The sequence below is a fragment of the Dama dama genome, chromosome 12 (genome assembly GCF_033118175.1).
Source record: "Dama dama isolate Ldn47 chromosome 12, ASM3311817v1, whole genome shotgun sequence".
Classification (NCBI taxonomy): domain Eukaryota; kingdom Metazoa; phylum Chordata; class Mammalia; order Artiodactyla; family Cervidae; genus Dama; species Dama dama.
The window spans coordinates 16,563,455-16,583,691 of NC_083692.1; the positions used below are offsets into that span (position 1 = coordinate 16,563,455).

The 20,237-nt window shown below is 48.7% G+C and overlaps 2 protein-coding genes across 14 annotated transcripts in view; one reads left to right on the forward strand and one right to left on the reverse strand.

Annotated features, from left to right (window-relative positions):
* The window catches only part of TGFB3 (transforming growth factor beta 3), a 32,433-nt gene extending 15,989 nt beyond the window's left edge, over positions 1 to 16,444 (forward strand). Inside the window, exons 3-8 of the mRNA XM_061156560.1 lie at positions 2,272 to 2,435; positions 2,939 to 3,068; positions 8,183 to 8,290; positions 10,906 to 11,071; positions 13,657 to 13,810; positions 15,080 to 16,444. Coding sequence (XP_061012543.1) covers positions 2,272 to 2,435; positions 2,939 to 3,068; positions 8,183 to 8,290; positions 10,906 to 11,071; positions 13,657 to 13,810; positions 15,080 to 15,238 — 881 coding nt within the window. The 3' untranslated portion in view covers positions 15,239 to 16,444. The remainder of the gene's footprint in view (positions 1 to 2,271; positions 2,436 to 2,938; positions 3,069 to 8,182; positions 8,291 to 10,905; positions 11,072 to 13,656; positions 13,811 to 15,079) is intronic.
* A 1,723-nt stretch (positions 16,445 to 18,167) lies between these two features.
* TTLL5 (tubulin tyrosine ligase like 5) overlaps positions 18,168 to 20,237 on the reverse strand; it is a 311,249-nt gene continuing 309,179 nt past the window's right edge. For all 13 annotated transcript variants that reach the window (XM_061156564.1, XM_061156574.1, XM_061156573.1 and 10 more), the window contains one exon: positions 18,168 to 18,818. Coding sequence is in view for 1 of the 13 variants with exons in the window: in XM_061156575.1 (XP_061012558.1) it covers positions 18,796 to 18,818 (23 nt within the window). In the remaining 12 variants the exon portion in view is untranslated. The remainder of the gene's footprint in view (positions 18,819 to 20,237) is intronic.

Below are 20,237 nucleotides of genomic sequence, written 5' to 3' on the forward strand. Positions count from 1 at the left end.
ATGGACTACAGCCCGCCAGGCTTCCCTGTCATTTACCATCACCCGGAGTTTGCTCAAACTCATGTCCATTGAGTCGGTGATTCCATCCAACCATTTCATCCTCTTTTGCCCTCCTTATCCTCCTTGCCCTCAACCTTTCCCAGCATCAGTGTCTTTTCCAATGAGTCAACTCTTCGTACCAGGTGGTCAAAGGATTGGAGTTTCAGCTTTAGCATCAGTCCTTCCAATGAATATTCAGGGTCTATTTCCTTTAGGATGGACTGGTTTGATCTCCTTGCTGTCAGGGACTCTCAAGAGTCTTCTCTAGAACCACAGTTTGAAAGCATCAATTCTTCAGTGCTCAGCCTTCTTCATGGTCCAGCTCTCACATCTGCAAGGAGCTTACCTATGTCCAGGGGGTTATAGACTTTCAAACTCAAAAACTGAACTGCCAATATGATCCCTCTTTCTGGTCCTATCTGAAATGGTTTAGGGGAATCATTGGCGATATTCATTCTTTCAAAGCCAGTTATTAATCAGGGCTTCATTAGCTGGCATTCACACATTTGTTTTCCCAACATCTGTTCCATTGATTTTCTAACAGCCAGTGTCAGACCCACCAGATGGCAATTTCCAGAAACACTCACTCAACCTTTCCTAAAGCTCAGTAGCGCATGTGCTTGTGTCCAGGCCTCTGATCCTCCCGCCCTGTCCATGACTTCCTAAACCACCCCTGGGGTGATTATGGGCTTGTTCCAGCCATGTTCATTATGTGTGGAATCTGGGTCTCTGAGCTTGAATTTCAAGTTCTGGCTCTTGTTACCATTTGTGTAAAAAGTGTTTCTCTGGGGTGTTAATGCTGCTCAGACCTTGAGGTTGTAAAGAAAAGGCAGGATCTTTTTGTTTCCCTTGTCTCTGATAAGGAGTGGGAAAGAGCATGTGCTGCCTTCTGTCTGTGGACAGAGGTGCAGAGGCCAGCGGGGTGCAGAGGCTGGCGTGGCATGTGCAGACAGGGAAAGTAACTCTTAGGAGCCAATGGTGATGGACCCCCTTTATGTGATGAAGAAGTATCTGGGGGTCTGCCAGGCTCTAGATGTGGGCTCTTTGTCACCCCTGTGCTATCTTGTTAGAGCTGAAGTGTCACTTTCCATGACTCCCTACTGTTCATGATATAAAATCAACCCCTCGGTCTGACCTTTCAGCCTCCCCACAGGTAGATCCCAATCGACTGTCTTGACCTTGTCTCATGGGCTGCAGCTTGGCTGCTTTGGGTCCTTCTTACTCACTTGCATTTTCCTCTCCTTCTTGCTTTTGCTTCCAGTATCCTTCCACATAAAATTTCTTTCCTTTGCATCCTTAGACCCTTTCCTCCCGTTGGACCCATATCAAATAATCACCACTGATGCAATGTGCTGTCCCTCTCTCCCTCCCCTGATCTGTCTACAGCAACTTCTGAGCATCTCCAAAGGCCCTTAGTGCTTTCTGTCTGGTCCTGTTGTTTGGTCCACACACTAATAGCCCCACCTCTGAATGCTAATCTCCTTGAAGGCAGGGCCCCTGTCTGTCCATTTTTTAAAATGTTATTTATTTGGCTGTGTTGGATTTTTGTTTCTGCACACAGGATCTTCATGGCTTCATGTGGGATCTTTCGTTGTGGCATGTGGACTCTGGTTGTGGTGCGTGGGCTCAGTAGTTGCAGAACTCGGGTGTAGTTTCTCCTCAGACACCTGAGATCTCAATTCTCTGACCAGGGGTTGAATCCATGTCCCCTGCCTTGACGGTGGATTCTTTACCGTTAGCCCACCAGGGACCATTTTTGCTTCCCACCGTTAGCCTGTGCTCAGCATATAGCATTTGCTCAACGCGTGTCTGATGAATGAATAAATGCCTGAATGAACAAAGGCGTGAATGATTCAGCTAGCTATGCAGTGATGAAACTTCTAGGGGAAATTGCTGATGCTGTTGGAGAATCTATATTTTTTAAAGGAGTAGGAAAGCAGGTTGGACAGCTTGACAGAGTGGGGATAACGCGACGAGGGGTTGGAGGGGCCAGTTGTTGGTGCCATGTCCTGGGTGGGGCTCCATGCCTTGCTTCTCCATCAGGCCTGTGTGTGATTCCAGGGTCACCAAGGATCTTCCCATTTTTTTACCTGTAGGTCTGAGGCCTCAAGGCTCTAGCGCGGTCACAGGTGGGCCCCCAGCCCCTTGATGAGTGTCCGCTGGCAGCACACTGTCCCCATGGGTGTTGCTCACGCTGTGCTTCCCCCCCTCCCCCAATGCTCTGCCTCCTAGATGATCTGACCGTCTGCCCCAAAGGCATCACCTCCAAGATTTTCCGCTTCAACGTGTCCTCGGTGGAGAAAAATGAAACCAACCTGTTCCGAGCTGAATTCCGGGTCTTTCGGATGCCCAACCCCGCCTCCAAGCGCAGCGAGCAGAGGATTGAGCTCTTCCAGGTGAACCTCCTCCCGGGACGGACACCACGTGGCCGGGGCGGGGGGAAGTCAGTTCCTTTGCCAGACTGAGCCTGCGCTCTGCTCAGAGAGCAGCAGACCTGGGTGTGAATCCCGCCTTCTCTGAGCCTTAGTTTCTGTACCTGTGTCTGTCATTAAGAACAGGGGTCCCTAACCTCTGGGCCACGGACCGGTACCTCCTGTCAGATCAGCGGCCGGCGGCATTAGATTAGAAATAAAGTGCACGATAAAGGTAATGCGCTTGAAACATCCCGAGACCACCCCCCTCCTTCCCGATCCACGGAAAAGTTATCTTCCATGAAACTGGTCCCCGGTGTCAAAGAGTTTGGGGACTGCTGCTTAAGAGGATTAAGACTTAACTGAGGAGCTCGAAAGAGCATTTCAGAAGTCTTAGTTTGCTCCTGTTCCCCGCCCCGTACTGCTGCACCGTGACGCCCAGGTGCCCTGTCCTGGCCTCGGGACTTACTCCTTCCTCTGCCCCATAGATCCTCCAGCCGGGTGAGCACATAGCCAAGCAGCGGTATATTGATGGCAAGAACCTGCCCACGCGGGGCACTGGCGAGTGGCTTTCTTTCGACGTCACAGACACTGTGCGTGAATGGCTCTTGCGGAGAGGTAGGTCGACTCAGGATGAGGATTTTGGAAGGAACCTCTGGTCCCTTCTTTCTTCATGACACAGGGAAAGGGATGGCACTAGGGGAGACAAGAGATCTGGGCTCAAAGCCCAGGTTGGCCATTAACTTGCAGTGTGTCCATCATTCCTTCATTCAACTGATACTGAGTAAATGCTCAGAGCCAGGCCCTTGGGGATTCAGCAGTGAACCAGACAAGCAGGGTCCCAGATCTCATGGGGCTTTTGTTCTGGTGGGAGAGACACGTAGTAAACAAATAAACACTGAGGAAGAAGACTTTCCAACAGTGATGAGTACCAAGTAAAACAGAAAGAGGGCGAAGTGATAGTGCCTGGGTGGGACCCATCATCAGATACACAGCGAGAGCCTCTGAAGAAGGAGCTGGTGCATGGAGATCTGAGGGATGGGAAAGAGCCAGTCTGTGAAGGTCAGGATAAAGGATGTGCAAAAGCAAAAGCAATGAAGCAATGAATGAAACAAGCAAAAGCAATGAAACCCAGGCTCAGTTGTCCTGGCAGCAGCAGACTGCCTGATGTGACTGGAGCTGGGGCGTTCAGAGAGGACCAGGAGCCAAGACGTAGGACCCGCAAGGCCGTGGTCAGGCGTTAGAACTTATTGCAAGTGTGATGAGATGTTACAAGCGGGGCTGGGAACGTGGGGTGAGGTGATTTGGTTTAAGATCCTCTGGTTGTCGTGAGGTCAAGGGAAGAAGTTAGGGGCCCCTGCAGCAGCCAGCCCACGTGAGGGCACTGTGCGCATTGGCTGGGCCCGCGTGCTCCGGAGTGTGGGTTTGTTCTGTATTTTGGAGGCGGAGCCAATAGGATTGACGGGGCTGATGAGGTGTGGGGCGAGAGGACACAAGAGGAGTCCAGATGACTCTGAAGATTTGGGACTGAACACCCAGATGGTAACTCTTACTGAAATAAGGAGGCCTGGGAGACGAGCAGGTTTGGAGGTAGGTTCTATTTTGTTGGTTAATTTTGAAGGGCCTGGTAGCCATACAAGTAGGGCTGTCTAGTATGCATATCAGACTTCATATGGTCCAAATCTCTCCTCCACTCATTCTGCTTCCTCACCTTCCCTGCAAGCCTCACAGAGCCATTTTAAAGATCCATTGTATTTAAAGAACCTCCAGATTTTTGGCTCATTATGTGAGTGCTGTGTGTGGTCACTCAGTTGTGTTGACTCTGCCACCCCATGGACTGTAGGCCTCCAGGCTTCTCTGTCCAGGGAATTTGTCTGGGCAAGAATACTGGAATGGGTTGTCATTTTCCATTCCAGGGGATCTTCTCGAATCAGCAGTTGAACCCTCTTGTTCCTCCTGCATTGGCAGGTGGATTCTTTACCACTGTGCTCCCTGGGAAGCCCGTTATGGGAGAGTAAGCTTCTATTAGGTCAGATGAGGAAATGGAGGCCCAGAGAAGTTAAGTGGCTTGACCAGGGTCATTGAGCCTGGATTAGAGCTTGAATTTCCTGACTGACAGTCTTGGGGACTCAGGGCATCACACTCCACTATTTCTCCTCTTCTTTACTTGGTGGTACTTCCCAGTCTGGTGCTCAGTGGGCTGAGAGTACCTAAGGCAGTCCTGTGTGTTCCTTGTGTCCCTCTTACGAAGAATTTTCTACCTTCATCAGCTGCCGTGGATCCATGGTCCACCCACATATGGATACCCAGAGTGTCTGGGACAGCTGGGTCCTTCCTTGTCCTCCTCGATGGTTTAGGAAATTAAGGGTTAACACTTGAAGGCAGCGATCACAAACACGTTGGCCTACATATTGTTTTCAATTTAACTAGAGGTTAACAGTTTTAATTAATGTCCGGAGATTTCACATAAAACCTAGACATTCGACTTTTCTTGACAAATTAACGATCCATCAGAGATGAGTAGGACCACCTCTTGAAGCTGGGGCATGCGGTCTTCCTGTCACCCTAGGCCCCACCATCCCCCAGTGTTCCCCACGAGTGAGACTGGCAGTCCCAGTTCAGCATGACGCACGGGCTCACTTTGCTCACATAACTTGCTGGGCTCTCTCGGCATCTGAGTGTGCAGGCCCCCATCTGAGGGGCATAACCTGGTGGCTGAGCTGACAGATAGTGGGCTGGAGGTCCTGCCTCAGCTCCAAGGGTTCCGGGAACTCCATGGAGTCTCCCCAACTGCACACGAAAGGAGGAAACCTCAGAGAAGCCAGGCGCGTCAGCTAAGAGCAGCACCATGGGAAATCTGACTCAGCCAGCACTCTGCCTAGAACTCAACATGGCTGCAGAGAAGAGAGGCCAGGGAGATTCATCTCTTAGCTTCCCTGTCTGATTCTGATCAGCTCCACCTGGATTTCTTTGAAGCCCTGGGCACTTAGTTCTTATGTTCCCAGCTGCAGAACTCAATGAGAAGTTTGCATTGAGAATGATTTCCATCCTCCTTGAGACATCAAAAAAGATAATTTCGTAATAAAACCTATGGGTGTCCCACCCACCATCCACACCACTGCCAATTCTGAGGTTACTCCTTCCCTGGAACCTTCTGTTCCCGCTCTAGCAGATGCTGCCCACCCCTGTTTGGGGGAGTCAGACACAGACCTTTACTCTGAAGAGTTTCTGAGTCTCTTGAAGGTTCTTGGCCCCAAACAAAGTGGTAAATGGACTGAAAATGGAGGAGTCAGCAGTGTGGACTGTGAGGAAACTGAGTCACATGTCCAGTCATGTATTAGTTCAGCAAACATCGAAGAGCCTGCTCTGCACCAGTTCCCTTCTGGGCTAAGAGCCAGCTGGAGCCCTCTCCAGGGTTGGGGGCCCAGTCCTCACACCCTTTTGTGCAATTGGTCATATGTGTTGGCTCTTCTGTGTGCAGAGCCAGGCCTCCCCGAGCAGGCCGGGTGAAGAGCACGCCCAGCGCCTCGGCTCAGGATAAGGGGCACTGGGAAAATACAACTGTTTTGTATCTCAGTGACTGGGTGGGCATCTTCCTTGGTGGTCCCTGCTGGGCCCTCTTTGTTCTTCTTTGTCTCGATCAGGGGTGTGGCTCTGATGTCAGGCTGCCTGTGTTTGAATCTTGGTTCTACCACTTACTGGACATCTCCATCAAGCCATTTAGTTTTCCCTGAGCCTCAGTGTCCTCATGTGGATAATGGGAGGGAAGGAGTAACAGTCTGTGCTTTGTAGGATTAGTATGGAGATTTCATACATGAGTTAAGGCATGCAGAATCTTAGAGCGTGCACGGAGCAATGCTCAACAAACGTTGGTGATTGTCCCTGTCGTTCTCTGAGCCTCCTGCCTAGATGGAGCCTGTTAGTTCCATGCATCATCTCACATTCACCACCTGCACCCTAACCCTAACTCTCCCCAACATGTCTGCATCTCAGCCTTCTAACTCACAGACCCATAGGACTTTCAGTCTGTCCTGGACTGAAAATTCTTCTGGGTAATAGAAGTGTACTATGTTTTATGTAACCCATTTCAGCTGCTCCAGCTCCTTCTTCTACCTGCCTTAAACCAGAAAAGAGTAGACTCCTATGCCTCCCTCTCTGTTCACTTCTAGTTCTCCATCTGGGGCTCAGCATCCTTATTATATTGGCTCCTCCCCTCCCTACCAGAGCTCACCTGGAACAGAAAGCTCAGCAGGTGTCCGTGTGTCCCAGATGCTGCCGTGACTGGGGTGGGAAAGATGAAGCTGGGATCTAGAGTTTATGGAAGAAGGGACTGAACTGGGTTTTTTAAAATTATTTATGACTGTGCTGGGTCGTTGTCGCTGAGTGCGGGCTTTCTACAATTGTGGACAGCAGGGGCTACTCTCTAGTTGAGTGCACAGGCTTCTCATTGCAGTGGCTTCTCTCGTTGCAGAGCATGGGCTCTAGGGGGCACAGGCTTCAGTAGTTTAGGCAAGTGGGCTCAGCAGTTGTGGCTCCCGGGCTCTGGAGCACAGGCTCAGCAATTGTGGCCCATGTGTTTAGTTTGCTTCACAGCATGTGGGTTCTTCCCAGATCAGGGATGGAACCTGTGTCTCCTGCATTGGCAGGCAGATTCTTTCCCACTGAGCCTCTGGGGAAGCCCCTTGAGCTGGCTTTTAACCAGTAGAACTGGGACATCCAGGTCTGCCCAACGCTGCCTGCAGTCTCTGGGGTTGGGCCATTCTGCCCATGAGAAGGATGTTGAGCTGGCCCGGGCTCTTTGGGGTTTTCCCTGATGACATCAGATTTCTGAAAGACTCCAGGTTGGCCCCAGGGCTAGATGCTCACACAGAACTAGGGTGATCTCAGACAGCAGTGCATCTCTGAACTCAGGCTGACCCTGAACTCAGAGGTCATCGCCCACGTCTTCCCATACCTGATCACTGCCCTGGATCAAGAGAGCTTCCCTGGTTCTTACCCACCAGAACTGGCATGATCCTAGACTCTACCTGGTTCCTCTGTACAAAACTACTGGATTCAGTTCAAATTTTTCATTTATTTTTCTCCCTTTCTTCCTTCCACTTTATATTCAACACCTTTTACTAATTTCCTTGCTTTTCCAGTTTTAGTTACCAAAATACCTAATCCCACAGCCAATAGGAGAAAGGGCCAGAGCTGGCCTTTTAGCCCCAGAATATGAGTCACCAAACCCTGGCAGTCCAGGCTTCCTCACACTTGTCAACTCTTGTTCCTCTTCCTCTCTGCTCCATCCTTTCTCAGCAGGTTGGTTGAACGTCTCCTCTCCCAGCTGACACATCGGGGGTTTGACTGTTTTCCTGCTCCTTTGCTGTGCCCTCATTCTTTCACCCCTACTAGGCTGGTGACAACTTTTCCCTAATACCATCCTTGGAAAAACAGATGCCTATTAAAATTCTCCTGCATGAGGCCCACTAGTGTATGCTCCCATTTGGTGACACTTAACACAACAGAAATATTGGAACAAGGCAACACGAGCATGAAGGTCCACGATAGCTTTGGGAGCATTTTCTGTCTCCTGTGATCCTCAGTCTGACTCTGGTCCCATGACTGTGTGTGGCGGGAGAAACCTTGGATCGTCCGTGTGTGGCTGTGGGTATATAGCTATGTGGGTATACACGCTGTGTGCTTCATCACGCAGACTGCTCTTCTCACCAACTCTGTGTCTTATTTTGCAGAATCTAACTTAGGTCTCGAAATCAGTATCCACTGTCCATGTCACACCTTTCAGCCCAATGGGGATATCCTGGAAAACATTCAAGAGCTGATGGAAATCAAATTCAAAGGTAACAAAAGGGATGTTTATGGTAGGATGGGTGGGGGGAGTTAATAAAGCTAGATAAAACAGGAGACCCCTGGCCAGATCCTGAGAAGAGGAAGCAAGCTCCCTCACAGAGATGGCTGACTGTTTTGTATTGGGTTGGCCAGAAAGTTCATTTGGGTTTTTTCCATATTCTGTTTTGTCCTCAAAGCAAGAACTCCCTAGTCTATAGAGAGTGCATGAGGATCTGGAAGACAGTGTTGTGCTGATGAGAGCTCTGAAATCATACAGGCAAGCTGGTCCACTTCTCTGAGCTTAGTCAGCAAACTGGGGGTGAGGGTACCTCTTTTACAGGGTTGTCATGAAATTATATGAGATTACATATGTGAAATAAAGTGCTTGGATACTCAGCAAATGAGAGTTGTCTTCACTTCTGCTAAAAGCAATGGACTTTGGTGGCCCTGAGCACGAGCGCTCTGACTGCTGGGCTTTCCAGATGTTGCACAGCCCACCCAGGGCGTCATCTGGGTTTGAGCTGCTTCAGGCTTCAGGGTGCTTGGCTTGGAGAGGCCAAGCTAGGTGAGAGACATTTCTGGTTTTCCAGTATGTTTTCAAGCTGCTGAGCCTAGACAGTCTCTGAATGTCAGAGAAGTTCTGTTTCCTTTGCGAAGCCCTGTTGTGGGTTCCCGGAGGCACTCCTGAGGCCAAGTGGTTTGTCCAGGTCAAACTAACCAATTTAAAGCCTAAGGTCAGAGATGTGTCTGGAAAAAGGTACCTGTTTCAGGGCCTCTCTTGACTGCCAGCCCTGGGAAGTCCCTCATGAACTTCATTTCTGAGCCTAATTTTTTTTTTTGGCTGTACTGAGAGTCCCTTGGAGTGTAAGGAGATCCAACCAGTCCATCCTAAAGGAGATCAATCCTGGGTGTTCATTGGAAGGACTGATGTTGAAGCTGAAATTCCAGTACTTTGGCTACCTGATGTGAAGAGCTGACTCATTGGAAAAGACCCTGATGCTGGGAAAGATTGAGGGCAGGAGGAGAAGGGGACGACAGAGGATGAGATGGTTGGATGGCATCACCAACTCAATGGACATGGGTTTGGGTAGACTCTGGCAGTTGGTGATGGACAGGGAGGCCTGGTGTGCTGTGGTTCATGGGGTCGCAAAGAGTCAAACACGACTGAGCGACTGAACTGAACTGAGTCTTTGTTGTTGCACTCAGGCTTTCTCTACTTGTGGCATGCCGGGTCTTCTCTAGTTGTGATGCAAGGCCTTCTCACTGAGGTGCAGGCTTTTCTTGTTGCAGACATGGGTGGGCTCTAGAGTGTGCGGGCTTGGTAGTTGCCATGTGCAACAGAGCCTATTTTTTTTTTTTTTTAAAGCAAATCATTGGACATCCTAATCACAGAACCTCAGAGCTCAAAAGACCTTTGAAGTCCTTACCTACATCCTGAATTGGCATGAAATCCTCCCATTTCAGTCAATAGTTATCTTGTTCAGAAAGATTTTCAGAAAAGGAAACTTGCGATTCAGCTTGCCATTGATCTCCCAGTCCTACTGCCCGTGCGTGAGGTCCATGTCCCTCCTGCAGTTCAGTTCAGCTCAGTTCAGTTGCTCAGTCGTGTCCGACTCTCTGTGACCCCATGGACTGCAGCACGCCAGGCCTCCCTGTCCATCCTGTCACCACGCAAATCCTGCTCCTCCCGTTCCTGTCCCTGGTGGAGATGGACAACCGCGGGCAGCTGGCCATCAAAATAGATCTTCTTGTAGTTGAGACTCGAATTCAGTTTCCAAGCTTTGCAGATGAACTAGCAGATTTCCTTTTGGAGTTTATCTGCTGTTTTCATACACTTCATGATCCTATCTGAGTTTTATAGAGAAAACACTTTGAAACTGTAAATGCAGTGTGAATGTTGTGTGTGTGTGTGTGTTAGCCCCTCAGTCGTGTCCAGCTCTTTGTGACCCCGTGGACTGTACCCCGCCAGGCTCCTCTGTCCATGGGATTTCTTGGGCACGAGTACTGGAGAGGGTTGCCATTCCCTTCTCTAGAGATCTTTCCAACCCAGGGATCGAACGCAGGTCTCCCACATTGCAGGCGGATTCTTTACCGTCTGGGCCACCAGGGAAAGCCTGATGCGAACGTTAGCAATTGTTGATTCTTGTTCCTCTGGCTCCCATTCAAACTGTCTTAAATTGTGACATCTGGAAAGCATAGGGGGACGTAATGGCATCTTGACCAGTCCAGATTATGAGAGGAGACTCACACCTCAAGCTCTTAAGTCTCAGGATCTAAACCGACAACTCAAAGGAATGTGCTAGAGCCTCGTAGTGACAAGGATGCTTCAGGAATCTCTGTAGATTCTCTAGGAAGCATCGCAGGAAGGGCTGTGCCCTCTGGAGGATTACCCACAGGAGTCACAAGGGCATCTGACCACAGGCATCTTGCAGGTCCCTTGATACCAGTTCTTCCATTGGGTCTTCCTGTTCCTGCAGCTGGACGTTAGCATGAAGCTGTGTCTTACCCATGCCTTCCTCACAGACCCCAGCATCCCACCTCCTGAATAGGGTGGGGATGGGATGAGAAAGTAGAGTCCATCCTGCCCTCCTCAGACAGGAGACCATCACCTTCCTTCCTTCTGCAGGTGTGGACAGTGATGATGATCCGGGCCGCGGAGATCTGGGGCGACTTAAGAAGAAGAAGGAACACATCCCTCATCTAATTCTCATGATGATTCCCCCAAACCGGCTAGACAGCCCAGGCCACAGTCAGAGGAAGAAGCGGGCCCTGGACACCAATTACTGCTTCCGGTAAGCCTGGGCCCACTCAGGACCTATGAATTCCTGAGACAACATTGACTGCTTGCCTATTGCCCCAGACCTAGGCCTTGTGCAACTGAGGGCCCTCGATGCTTTTCACAAACACCTCAGGGAATGGAGATTTAGAACCTCTTACAAATCTCTGTTTTTCTGGGAGCCCCACTGTTTTTCTGCAGCCCAGTCCTGTAAAGACCTGGACGAACTAAAGGAGGAGGAGAGTGTTGCTAAGATGGCTTGGATTAGAGGCTTGGTCTCTCCATGGTTTTCATGCTTTAAAATACTCTTAAGGTCTGCTTGTGTGGCGGGGAGATTAATGCAGAGATTTCCATTAAAGGCTCAGTTCCCTAGGGAGGGTCCAAGGATGCTACTGGATGAGTGAAAATAAGACAAGTTTCCATTTGCAATGGAGAAGGTGAGCTAGAGAATTTATGAATTTGGAAATAGTTGGACAGCCATTGTAAAGAAGTTAAAAAAAGAGCATCCATTTCTCTTATTTCAGAATAGTTTCTCACTTGTAAGGAAGGAGGATAAAAAAGCACAGACAGTGATTACTTAAAGGTAGTCAATGACCACATCCATGAGAAGGTCTGAAGGATAAAATGCTTTAAGAATCTGGGACATGGGACTTCCCTGGTGGTCCAGTGGTTAAGACTTCACCTTCAGTGTAGGGGATGTGGGTTCAATCCCTGGTCGGGGAGCTAAATCCCACGTGCCTCTCGGCCATAAAACCAAAACAGAAATAACAAGTATTGTAACAAATTCAATAAAGGCTTTAGAAGTGGTCCACATTAAAAAAATAATCTTAGAAAAGAATTTGGGACAAGGAGCTCATCTGTGGATGCAGGGAAGGCTTCAGAAGGGTGTGGAACTGGAGCTGGGTCTTCAGGGATGAGTGAGGCTCAGGTATGTAGGGTTATGGGAGGAGGAAGCACTTCTGGTAAAGGAAGGTGTGTGAATGGGTCATTTTGGCTGGAGAGGATGACGCCTGAATGGAGCTGGGGAGAATGAATTGGGAGATTTTTAGATCTAAAACCAGGTCTTTTGAGGAACAACAGAACGAACTGGGGATGTTGAGTTTGAGGAACGGAGCATATAGGAAAGGCAGCGTGGTTGCCTCCAACTGTCTGAAGGCTGTCATGTCCATTTGTTCTGTGTGGCTCACCCATCAGATAGGAATGGATGATCTTGGCTTCCAGGGCCAGTGGCTTAAGCCACAGGGGATTTCCTGTTCATAAGAAGTATGTAGGAGCAGCCCCAGGGTTGGTCTGGCTGCTTGCGTAATGTTACTGAGGACACAGGCTTTCTCTCTGCCATGCTCAGTACATTGGCTGGTCACCACCTTGGTTATGGTCACATAAGCATAAGCAAGACTGCTAGAGTTCTCGGCATCTTGTCCATGCTCAAGACAAGAGGAGGAGGGAAGTAGCAGAAACAGCAGCTTTCCTTTTCCATCTGTGACTTTAAAAAAAAAATTTTTATTTATTTATTTGGCTACACCACCTCTTAGTTGCAGCACATGGGATCTTTGATCTTCCTTGCACCATGTGAGATCTTTAGTTGTGGCATGTGGGATTTAGTTCCCTTACCAGGGATGGAACCCGCGTCCCCTGCATTGGGAGCGTGGAGTCTTATCCACTGGACCACAAAGGAGGTCCCTCATCTTTGACTTTTATAAAGAATCAAATATCTTTGCCAGAACTTGCCCTTGCCCACTACATACTTCTGCTTCTGTCTGATTGGTCTATGCAGGGTTGTATGACAATCTCTACCTGCAAGGGAGGCCAGGAAAACAAGTATCTGGTGTTCCAGACTGTAACGGGAGGTGGCAAGAGAGAAGAGGAGTAGGAACGGCTCTTGAGTATAAAAACAAGAATGTCTACCACGGTTCACCAGGGAACCCACAAAAAGCCAGATTTTGGCCAATAGCTGCCTTTGGAAGTAGCAAGTTTCTAGGTCAGCACAGGCTAGATGCCCACTTGGCAAATGGAATCCTGCAGGCAACAGAACTGAAGTGGTCTGATAGTCGCATTGGGGGTAATCTAGGAATCATGAGTCTAATGGAAGGATATGTCTCGTTTTGATTCAATAGACTCATTTAGAATTAGACTGAGCAGTCATTTACTATAGCGTGTAAGTGCCTGAGCTTAGAGTTCATTTCTGGTTGGGTGCACATTAGGGAGGTAACAGTAAAACCAGCTCAACAAAGTTGAGTTGGCTAATAACACTCAGGGCTTGGTTTTAGGTGGAACACTTCAAGTCTTTATTTTGATTCATGATGTAAAAGGGACAGGACCACTTTTGTGTTTTTTCTCTCCATCATGTATTATTTATGTATCTATGCCTTCTATGTCCTTGGGATTCTGGTCTTCAACAGAGGAAAATGCCTTTATAGTTAATACAGCTCAGTGCACTTGAACCTGGGATTCCACTGACTGGAGCCACCTCTTATGGTGACCAGGAAGGACTCCAGGTGCCCAGATGAGGGCTGTTTGTGAAGTTTTTGTGGTAGTGATTTCCCTGTCAGTTGGTTATTATTTTTTTTTTTTTAATAATTTATTCTTCTGCTGTTGTTGCAGCAATTTGGAGGAGAACTGCTGTGTGCGCCCTCTCTATATTGACTTCCGACAGGATCTGGGCTGGAAATGGGTCCATGAACCTAAGGGCTACTATGCCAACTTCTGCTCAGGCCCATGCCCATACCTCCGCAGCTCAGACACAACCCACAGCACGGTATGGTACAGGGTCATGCCATATGGGGTGCTGGGGCTGAGCTGACCAGGCCACTTGTTTAAAAAGGATGCATGACTGGCTGCAGGTTGAATGAGTGGATGGATGATGATCTGGGGTGTGAAATCCCTTATGGTGAAGGTTCTGATTTCGGCCCAACTTCAGTGGGCGACATTATACCCTTTATAACTTTCATGCATCATTTCAAGCAGACTTCTAAGCTGTTTATTTGCTCTTGTACTATGGGAATTACTTAGCTGTCACATGCCACCCCATGTGTCAGAGAATTTGGGGGCCAAAAGACTTCTATGATCAGATACTGCTGCTGTCTCTTCAGTTGTGTCTGATTCTTTTCGACTCCATAGACAGCAGCCCACCAGGCTTCTCTGTCCCTGAGATTCTCCAGGCAAGAATACTGGAGTGGGTTGCCATTTCCTTCTCCAATGCATGCACGCATTAGTCATGTCCGACTCTGTGCGACCCAATGGACAGCAGCCCACCAGGCTCCTCTGTCCACGGGATTCTCCAGGCAAGAGTACTGGAGCGGGTTGCCATTTCCATCTGTGATCAGATAAAGAACTCTAATAATTCTTTTCTCTTGAATGTAGAAGTTATTTTAAAAGATAATGTAAAACACACAGAAGAAACCAACATGAAACAAAGGGAAAAGACGAGAGAGAGAGAGGGAAGTCCACGACCGAAGCTAGCTCTTCTTTCTCTCCAGGGGAATCCGAGAGAGGGCAGTAACTTGTCAAGCATATTTCCTCATAGCTCCTCACCAAAGTGACCAGTTACAGCTAGGAGGAACCAACACAGGCGTGTTTCTCCCCAGCCAAGAGAATTTCATGATCAGTTCCAAGTCCCCTGGTTATTGGGGTCATGCTTAAACCAGTAATGCTCAGACCAATACTGTGAGCGGCAACCTGCCACTCACCCAAACTGGGTTCCGCCAGGTCCTCTGAAATACCATCAGTGGCCCATTTTGGTAGCTCATGGTAAAGAATTTGCTGGCAATGCAGGAGACCCAGATTTGATCCTTTGGTCAGGAAGATCCCCCTGGAGAAGGGAATGGCAACACACTCCAGTACTGTTGCCTGGAGAACTCCATGGACAGAGGAGCCTGGCAGGCTACTGTCCTTGGGGTCGCAAAGAATTGGACACGACTGAGCGACTCAGCACGCAGACTCTGGAGCAGCCCCAAGACCTTGTAGAGTCCCTGAGCCCCGGCTTGAAGCTCCGTTTTCCCAGCCTCTCTGATGCCTCCCTCCCCAGGTGCTGGGCCTGTACAACACCCTGAACCCTGAAGCCTCAGCCTCCCCTTGCTGCGTACCCCAGGACTTGGAGCCCCTGACCATCCTGTACTATGTCGGGAGGACCCCCAAAGTGGAGCAGCTGTCTAACATGGTGGTGAAGTCCTGCAAGTGCAGCTGAGGCCCGACCACCACAGGGAGAGAGGAGGGATTACCACTGCCTGCCTGCCTGCCCCTCGGGAAACACAGCAGCGACGGACCTCACCGCGAGGCCTGGGGCCCGCGACCTCCGGCTCCAGGCAGATGATGGCTGAGACGGGGGTTCCCCTTCTGGAACATTTCTTTTTCTTGCTGGCTCTGAGAATCACTGTAGTAAAGCAAGTGTGGGTTTGGTTAGGGGAAGGTCGATTTCTTCAGGAGACATGGATTTTCCGTGTCAGAGGTGGTGGGGATGGAGGAAGAGGGGTGGTTGAGTCGACGCATTGCAGGGTTCACGGGATTCGGGACACCCTACGGGGCAAGGTGGGGCAGAGAATGGCCTGGACAGGGCCAGACTGGAAGACCCTTGGCGCTGAGGTCAGATTGCTCATCCATCGCTGCCCCATATCTGCTCGAGGGGCATCCAGATCACGTCATACCAGGCAAGCATGGTTCTTTAGGCAGGTTCCCAAGACAAAAATCCCAGAATTGTATCTCATACTTACCTGGGATTAAGGACAAGTCTGTTAGTTTTGCAAATTGTCCCCTGGATGTCAATCAGTATCGAGGGTCGTTCCGGGAGAAGATCCAGGTAACGCAGGTCCCGGGGGTCATCAACTATATTGGGCCCAATGGATGTGCAAAACTCCGAGGTAGAGGGTGGGAACTGACCCTCTCTGGTCTGCTCCTTGGGTTCCTCCTCTCGCCTTCTTCCTTGATTGTTATTTCTCCTTGGACATTTGGCTAGACACCTTCCAGGTCAGGGCGCACATGACTGGAGTTTGGGTCTCTGCAGCCTTGGGGCATCATGGGTTTCCCCTCCTGACCCCCACGCCCCCACCCCGAGACCCTGTGTTCATCTGGTGTTCCTGGAAGCAGGTGCTACAACGTGAGAGGCATGCAGGGAAGTTGCACACGTGCCACACAATGACTTGGCCCCAGACGCATAGACTGAGGTATAAAGACAAATACAAATATTACTCTCAAAACCTTTGTATAAATTTTTGGGGAATCTTGGATCGTTTCATCTTCTGGAAGATTGTTTCTAAACAATAAAAGCCTTATTCTAAGGTGTAAGTCTTGACTCATGAGGTATCCTTAATTTATCCTTAATTCCGTATCCACATCTAATGATCAGAGGGAACTGGAATCTGAGGGCCGAGGCTCTGAAACACTAAGACACCGCTGACTGTGAATTCCCTGGATGGTATGCACTGCGTTGCCCTCTGCCCACCGCCTGCACTGTTCAGGGATTTCATAGGGCCGGAGGCGGTGGCTGAGATTTGGGCAGAAATCATCTCCATTTGACCTCCATTTAAATGCGGGCAAAAATCACTTGGTATGATTTTTGCATATGGAAATGTGTTGGCTTGTACATTCACTATAAATTCAGGTGAGAATTAGAGAAACTGTCTGTGGCAAATGGTCTACAAATATGAGGCTAATTCTGTTCTCAGGTGGACCCTAGAAGAGCTCACCGGGGACTCCTTTTAGGAGGATGGGCCTCTTGTCAGCGATTTTTGGAATGGAAGAAGGCAAGAAAAGCACAACCTCATAGTTCTCATGTGAGGTCACGGATGCCAGAGCAATGCACAATTCTACTGTGGTTTCATGTCCACCTGAAACAACCAGCTACAATAAGTGAGGAACCATCTAGCATGTTCCTCTATTGAAATTACCACTGGTTAAAAAAAAAAGTCTTTCTGAAGCTAGAATGTAGGATGTGTACAATATGTTCATGCCTGTGTGTATGTGTCTGTCTCTGTGTGTGTTCACCTTGCTTCTTCTTGAGTTGTCCCAAATTAAACTCCTGAATTTGGTCACTAAGACTCTTTTCCTGCTTTGTCTATGCCCAGCCAATTCTGAGGGCTCCCCTCTCACACTCCATCCCATGTGACACCCATTTACTTCCACACTATTTCAGGAAGTATGTCCTGGCTGTAAAATCAGAGCTGGTGGGATTGTCCTCTGTCTTACCCAAGGGAGCCCATGGATCTGGAGAGGAGACCCATACCTTCCTATGCTCTTTTATATGATCTGTATGGTATGTCTCCCCAAACACCTTATTTCCCAGTTCTACACATCAGCAGCGGGCTATGGGGGAATTCTAATTTGTCTACTAATCAATTCACAACCAAATTAGCAAAACAGTTAAGATGGTCCTCAAACTACTAACCTGAAGTCTCAGGAACATTTGGAATGCATTCCCTCTTCTCTCCTGCAACTGACAGACATCATCCCTCACAAAGAAAGAGAAGGCTTCTATGTGCTCAAACCTGTTTTCCTTCACCAAGAAAGAAGGCAACAGAGCCCCTCTTCTCTCCGCCTTTCTGGGTGTCCCTTTTTTTTTTTTTTTTTTTCAGGATTTCAGTGCTAAATCTCTACCACCTTGTTGTAGAAACCACAGATTGCTGGATTCTCCTCCAATAACTTCCTGCGGCAGCTAAGTCAACCTTCAGTGGGCTCTGCAGCCGCCTTTTAACCTTTTCTCCAGTGGAAGCCAGAGAGAGGACCTGGCTAGGGTCCACCTAGGATGGATGAGGAAGCATGAAAGCAGAGGGTAAGCAGGAAGCAGCCAGGGGCTGAGCTGTATCATTCTGATGAACTGTTCAGGTAGACACTGTGCAACTGGATACAAATTCACATGCCATGGGAGGACCCGTCTGCTGTGGTCTGCTAATGGCGATAAGGGCACGCACCAGCATCCCAGGTGCTGGAACTTCCCTTGGGGAAGAGCCTGGCCCCACCATCTGCTGAAACCAAATGTAAGAGTAAAACATCTCTTTAGAGCTCACATTTCTTAACCGAACTCTAAAAAATTGCCCAGCAATGAAATAAAATGAGACGTTGGTCCCATGTCAGTCTTGTTTGTGAATACTGATTGTTGGGAAATTAGTAAATGGAAAAAAAAATAAAAATAGACTTACTTTATTAATTTTAGAAATCAGTTAATTCCAAAGGGTGCATTTACCATGGCTCATGTGGTCAGCGGCACACCGACTTTGTCTTTATGCCCCAGGAAACTTGTCATGCAAGCCCCCCTTTCCCCCAAACCCTCTGGAAAGGGAAGAACAGCTTTGGTAGAGAATGTTGTTGGGATTCTAGGCTTGTAGGAGGTAAAGCTTAATACTGCAAAATCTGGAAAAGAAGAGGAAGCAAAATGCAAATAGCCAAAGAGCCTCTTTTATATCATCTGTGTGGTAGCAGGAGAGGGGCAGAGAAGACCTAAGCAGGTGGAGAAGGTGGGGGGAAAGGGGGAAAAGATACACGTGTGCTCGGATGGGGTATATATCGCATCGGCTGAAGGTCCCCGCTGCCATGTTCCATTGAAACCCAGCTGATACATTTCCCTGTTGTCTCAGGACAAGCCTGAACTGGCTGACAGGAAACAGTCTACTGCCACTTCTGCTGGAAGGCATTGGGGACTGAAGCAGCAAAAAGTACTCTGGACCCCTTGCAGCGCTGGTGAGTGCTTCACTGGAGTCAGGCACCCAGGGGTAGTGGAGCAGTGAGCAGGTTCCTCCTCCGCGGGTCTGTGCTTCATCTTTTAGTGTGAATGGGATCTGGAAGAGAGGAAGTCAACCACTGAGTACTGGACATGAGCACGTGGGCTTGTACTAATCTGTGGCAATGCTTGGATAAGTTAGCGTTACTGAAGAATAAAGTAGCTGTGGCCCAGATATGGCCTTATGGCAGAAAGTGAAGAGGAACTAAAAAGCCTCTTGATGAAAGTGAAAGAGGAGAGTGAAAGAGTTGGCTTAAAGCTCAACATTCGGAAAACTAAGATCATGGCATCTGGTCCCATCACTTCATGGCAAATAGATGGGGAAACAGTGGAAGCAGTGTCAGATTTTATTTTTTTGGGCTCCAAAATCACTGCGGATGGTGATTGCAGCCATGAAATTAAAAGATGCTTACTCCTTGGAAGGAGAGTTATGACCAACCTAGATAGCATATTAAAAAGCAGAGACATTACTTTGCCAACAAAGGTCCATCTAGTCAAGGCTATGGTTTTTCCAGTGGTCATGTATGGATGTGAGAGTTGGACTGTGAAGAAAGCTGAGTGCTGAAAAATTGATGCTTTTGAACTGTGGTGTTGGAGAAGACTCTTGAGAGTCCCTTGGCCTGCAAGGAGATCCAACCAGTCCATCCTAAAGGAGATCAGTCCTGGGTGTTCACTGCAAGGACTGATGGTTGAAGCTGAAACTCCAACACTTTGGCCACCTCATGCGAAGAGTTGACTCTTTGGAAAAGACCCTGATGCTGGGAGGGGTTGGAGGCAGGAAAAGAAGGGGATGACAGAGGATGAGATGGTTGGATGGTATCACAAACTCGATGGACATGAGTTTGAGTAAACTCCGGGAGTTGGTGAAGGACAGGGAGGCCTGGCGTGCTGCAATTCATGGGGTCGCAAAGAGTCGGACATGACTGAGAGACTGAAATGAACTGAACTGGCCCAGATAAATGAAGGTCACTTGGAAGTAGAAAACTATTCAGTTAATAATTTTTTAAGTTTATGTTTTAATTGGAGAATAAGTGCTTTACAATGTTGTGTTGGTTTCTGCCATACAACACCATGAATCGGCCGTAAGTACACACGTGTCCCCTCCCTCTTGAACCTCCCTCCCTCCCTTCTAGGTTGTCACCGAGCACTGGGTTGAGCTCTTTCTAACTACTTTTGTTGGAAACTGTTCTAAAACACTCCCATTTTGCTGCTGCTGCTTTTTTGCATAGTCCTCTTAGTTTCTCCCGGCCCCCCACAAGAACACTTATCCCTTTTGCGTCTTCAATAAAAGATGCTAAATACAAGTTACCCTTTTCTCGAACCTCAGAGTCAGCATTGTTAGCATTAGATATCGAACTGCGTGGAAAAACTATTCTATGTATGCTCCAGTTTGTCTAAATCTTCCTTCCATGTGGGGTTACCAGGTAACACTTGGCCTTATATCCCCTGCGCTAGCCCCCAATTATATCCCTACACT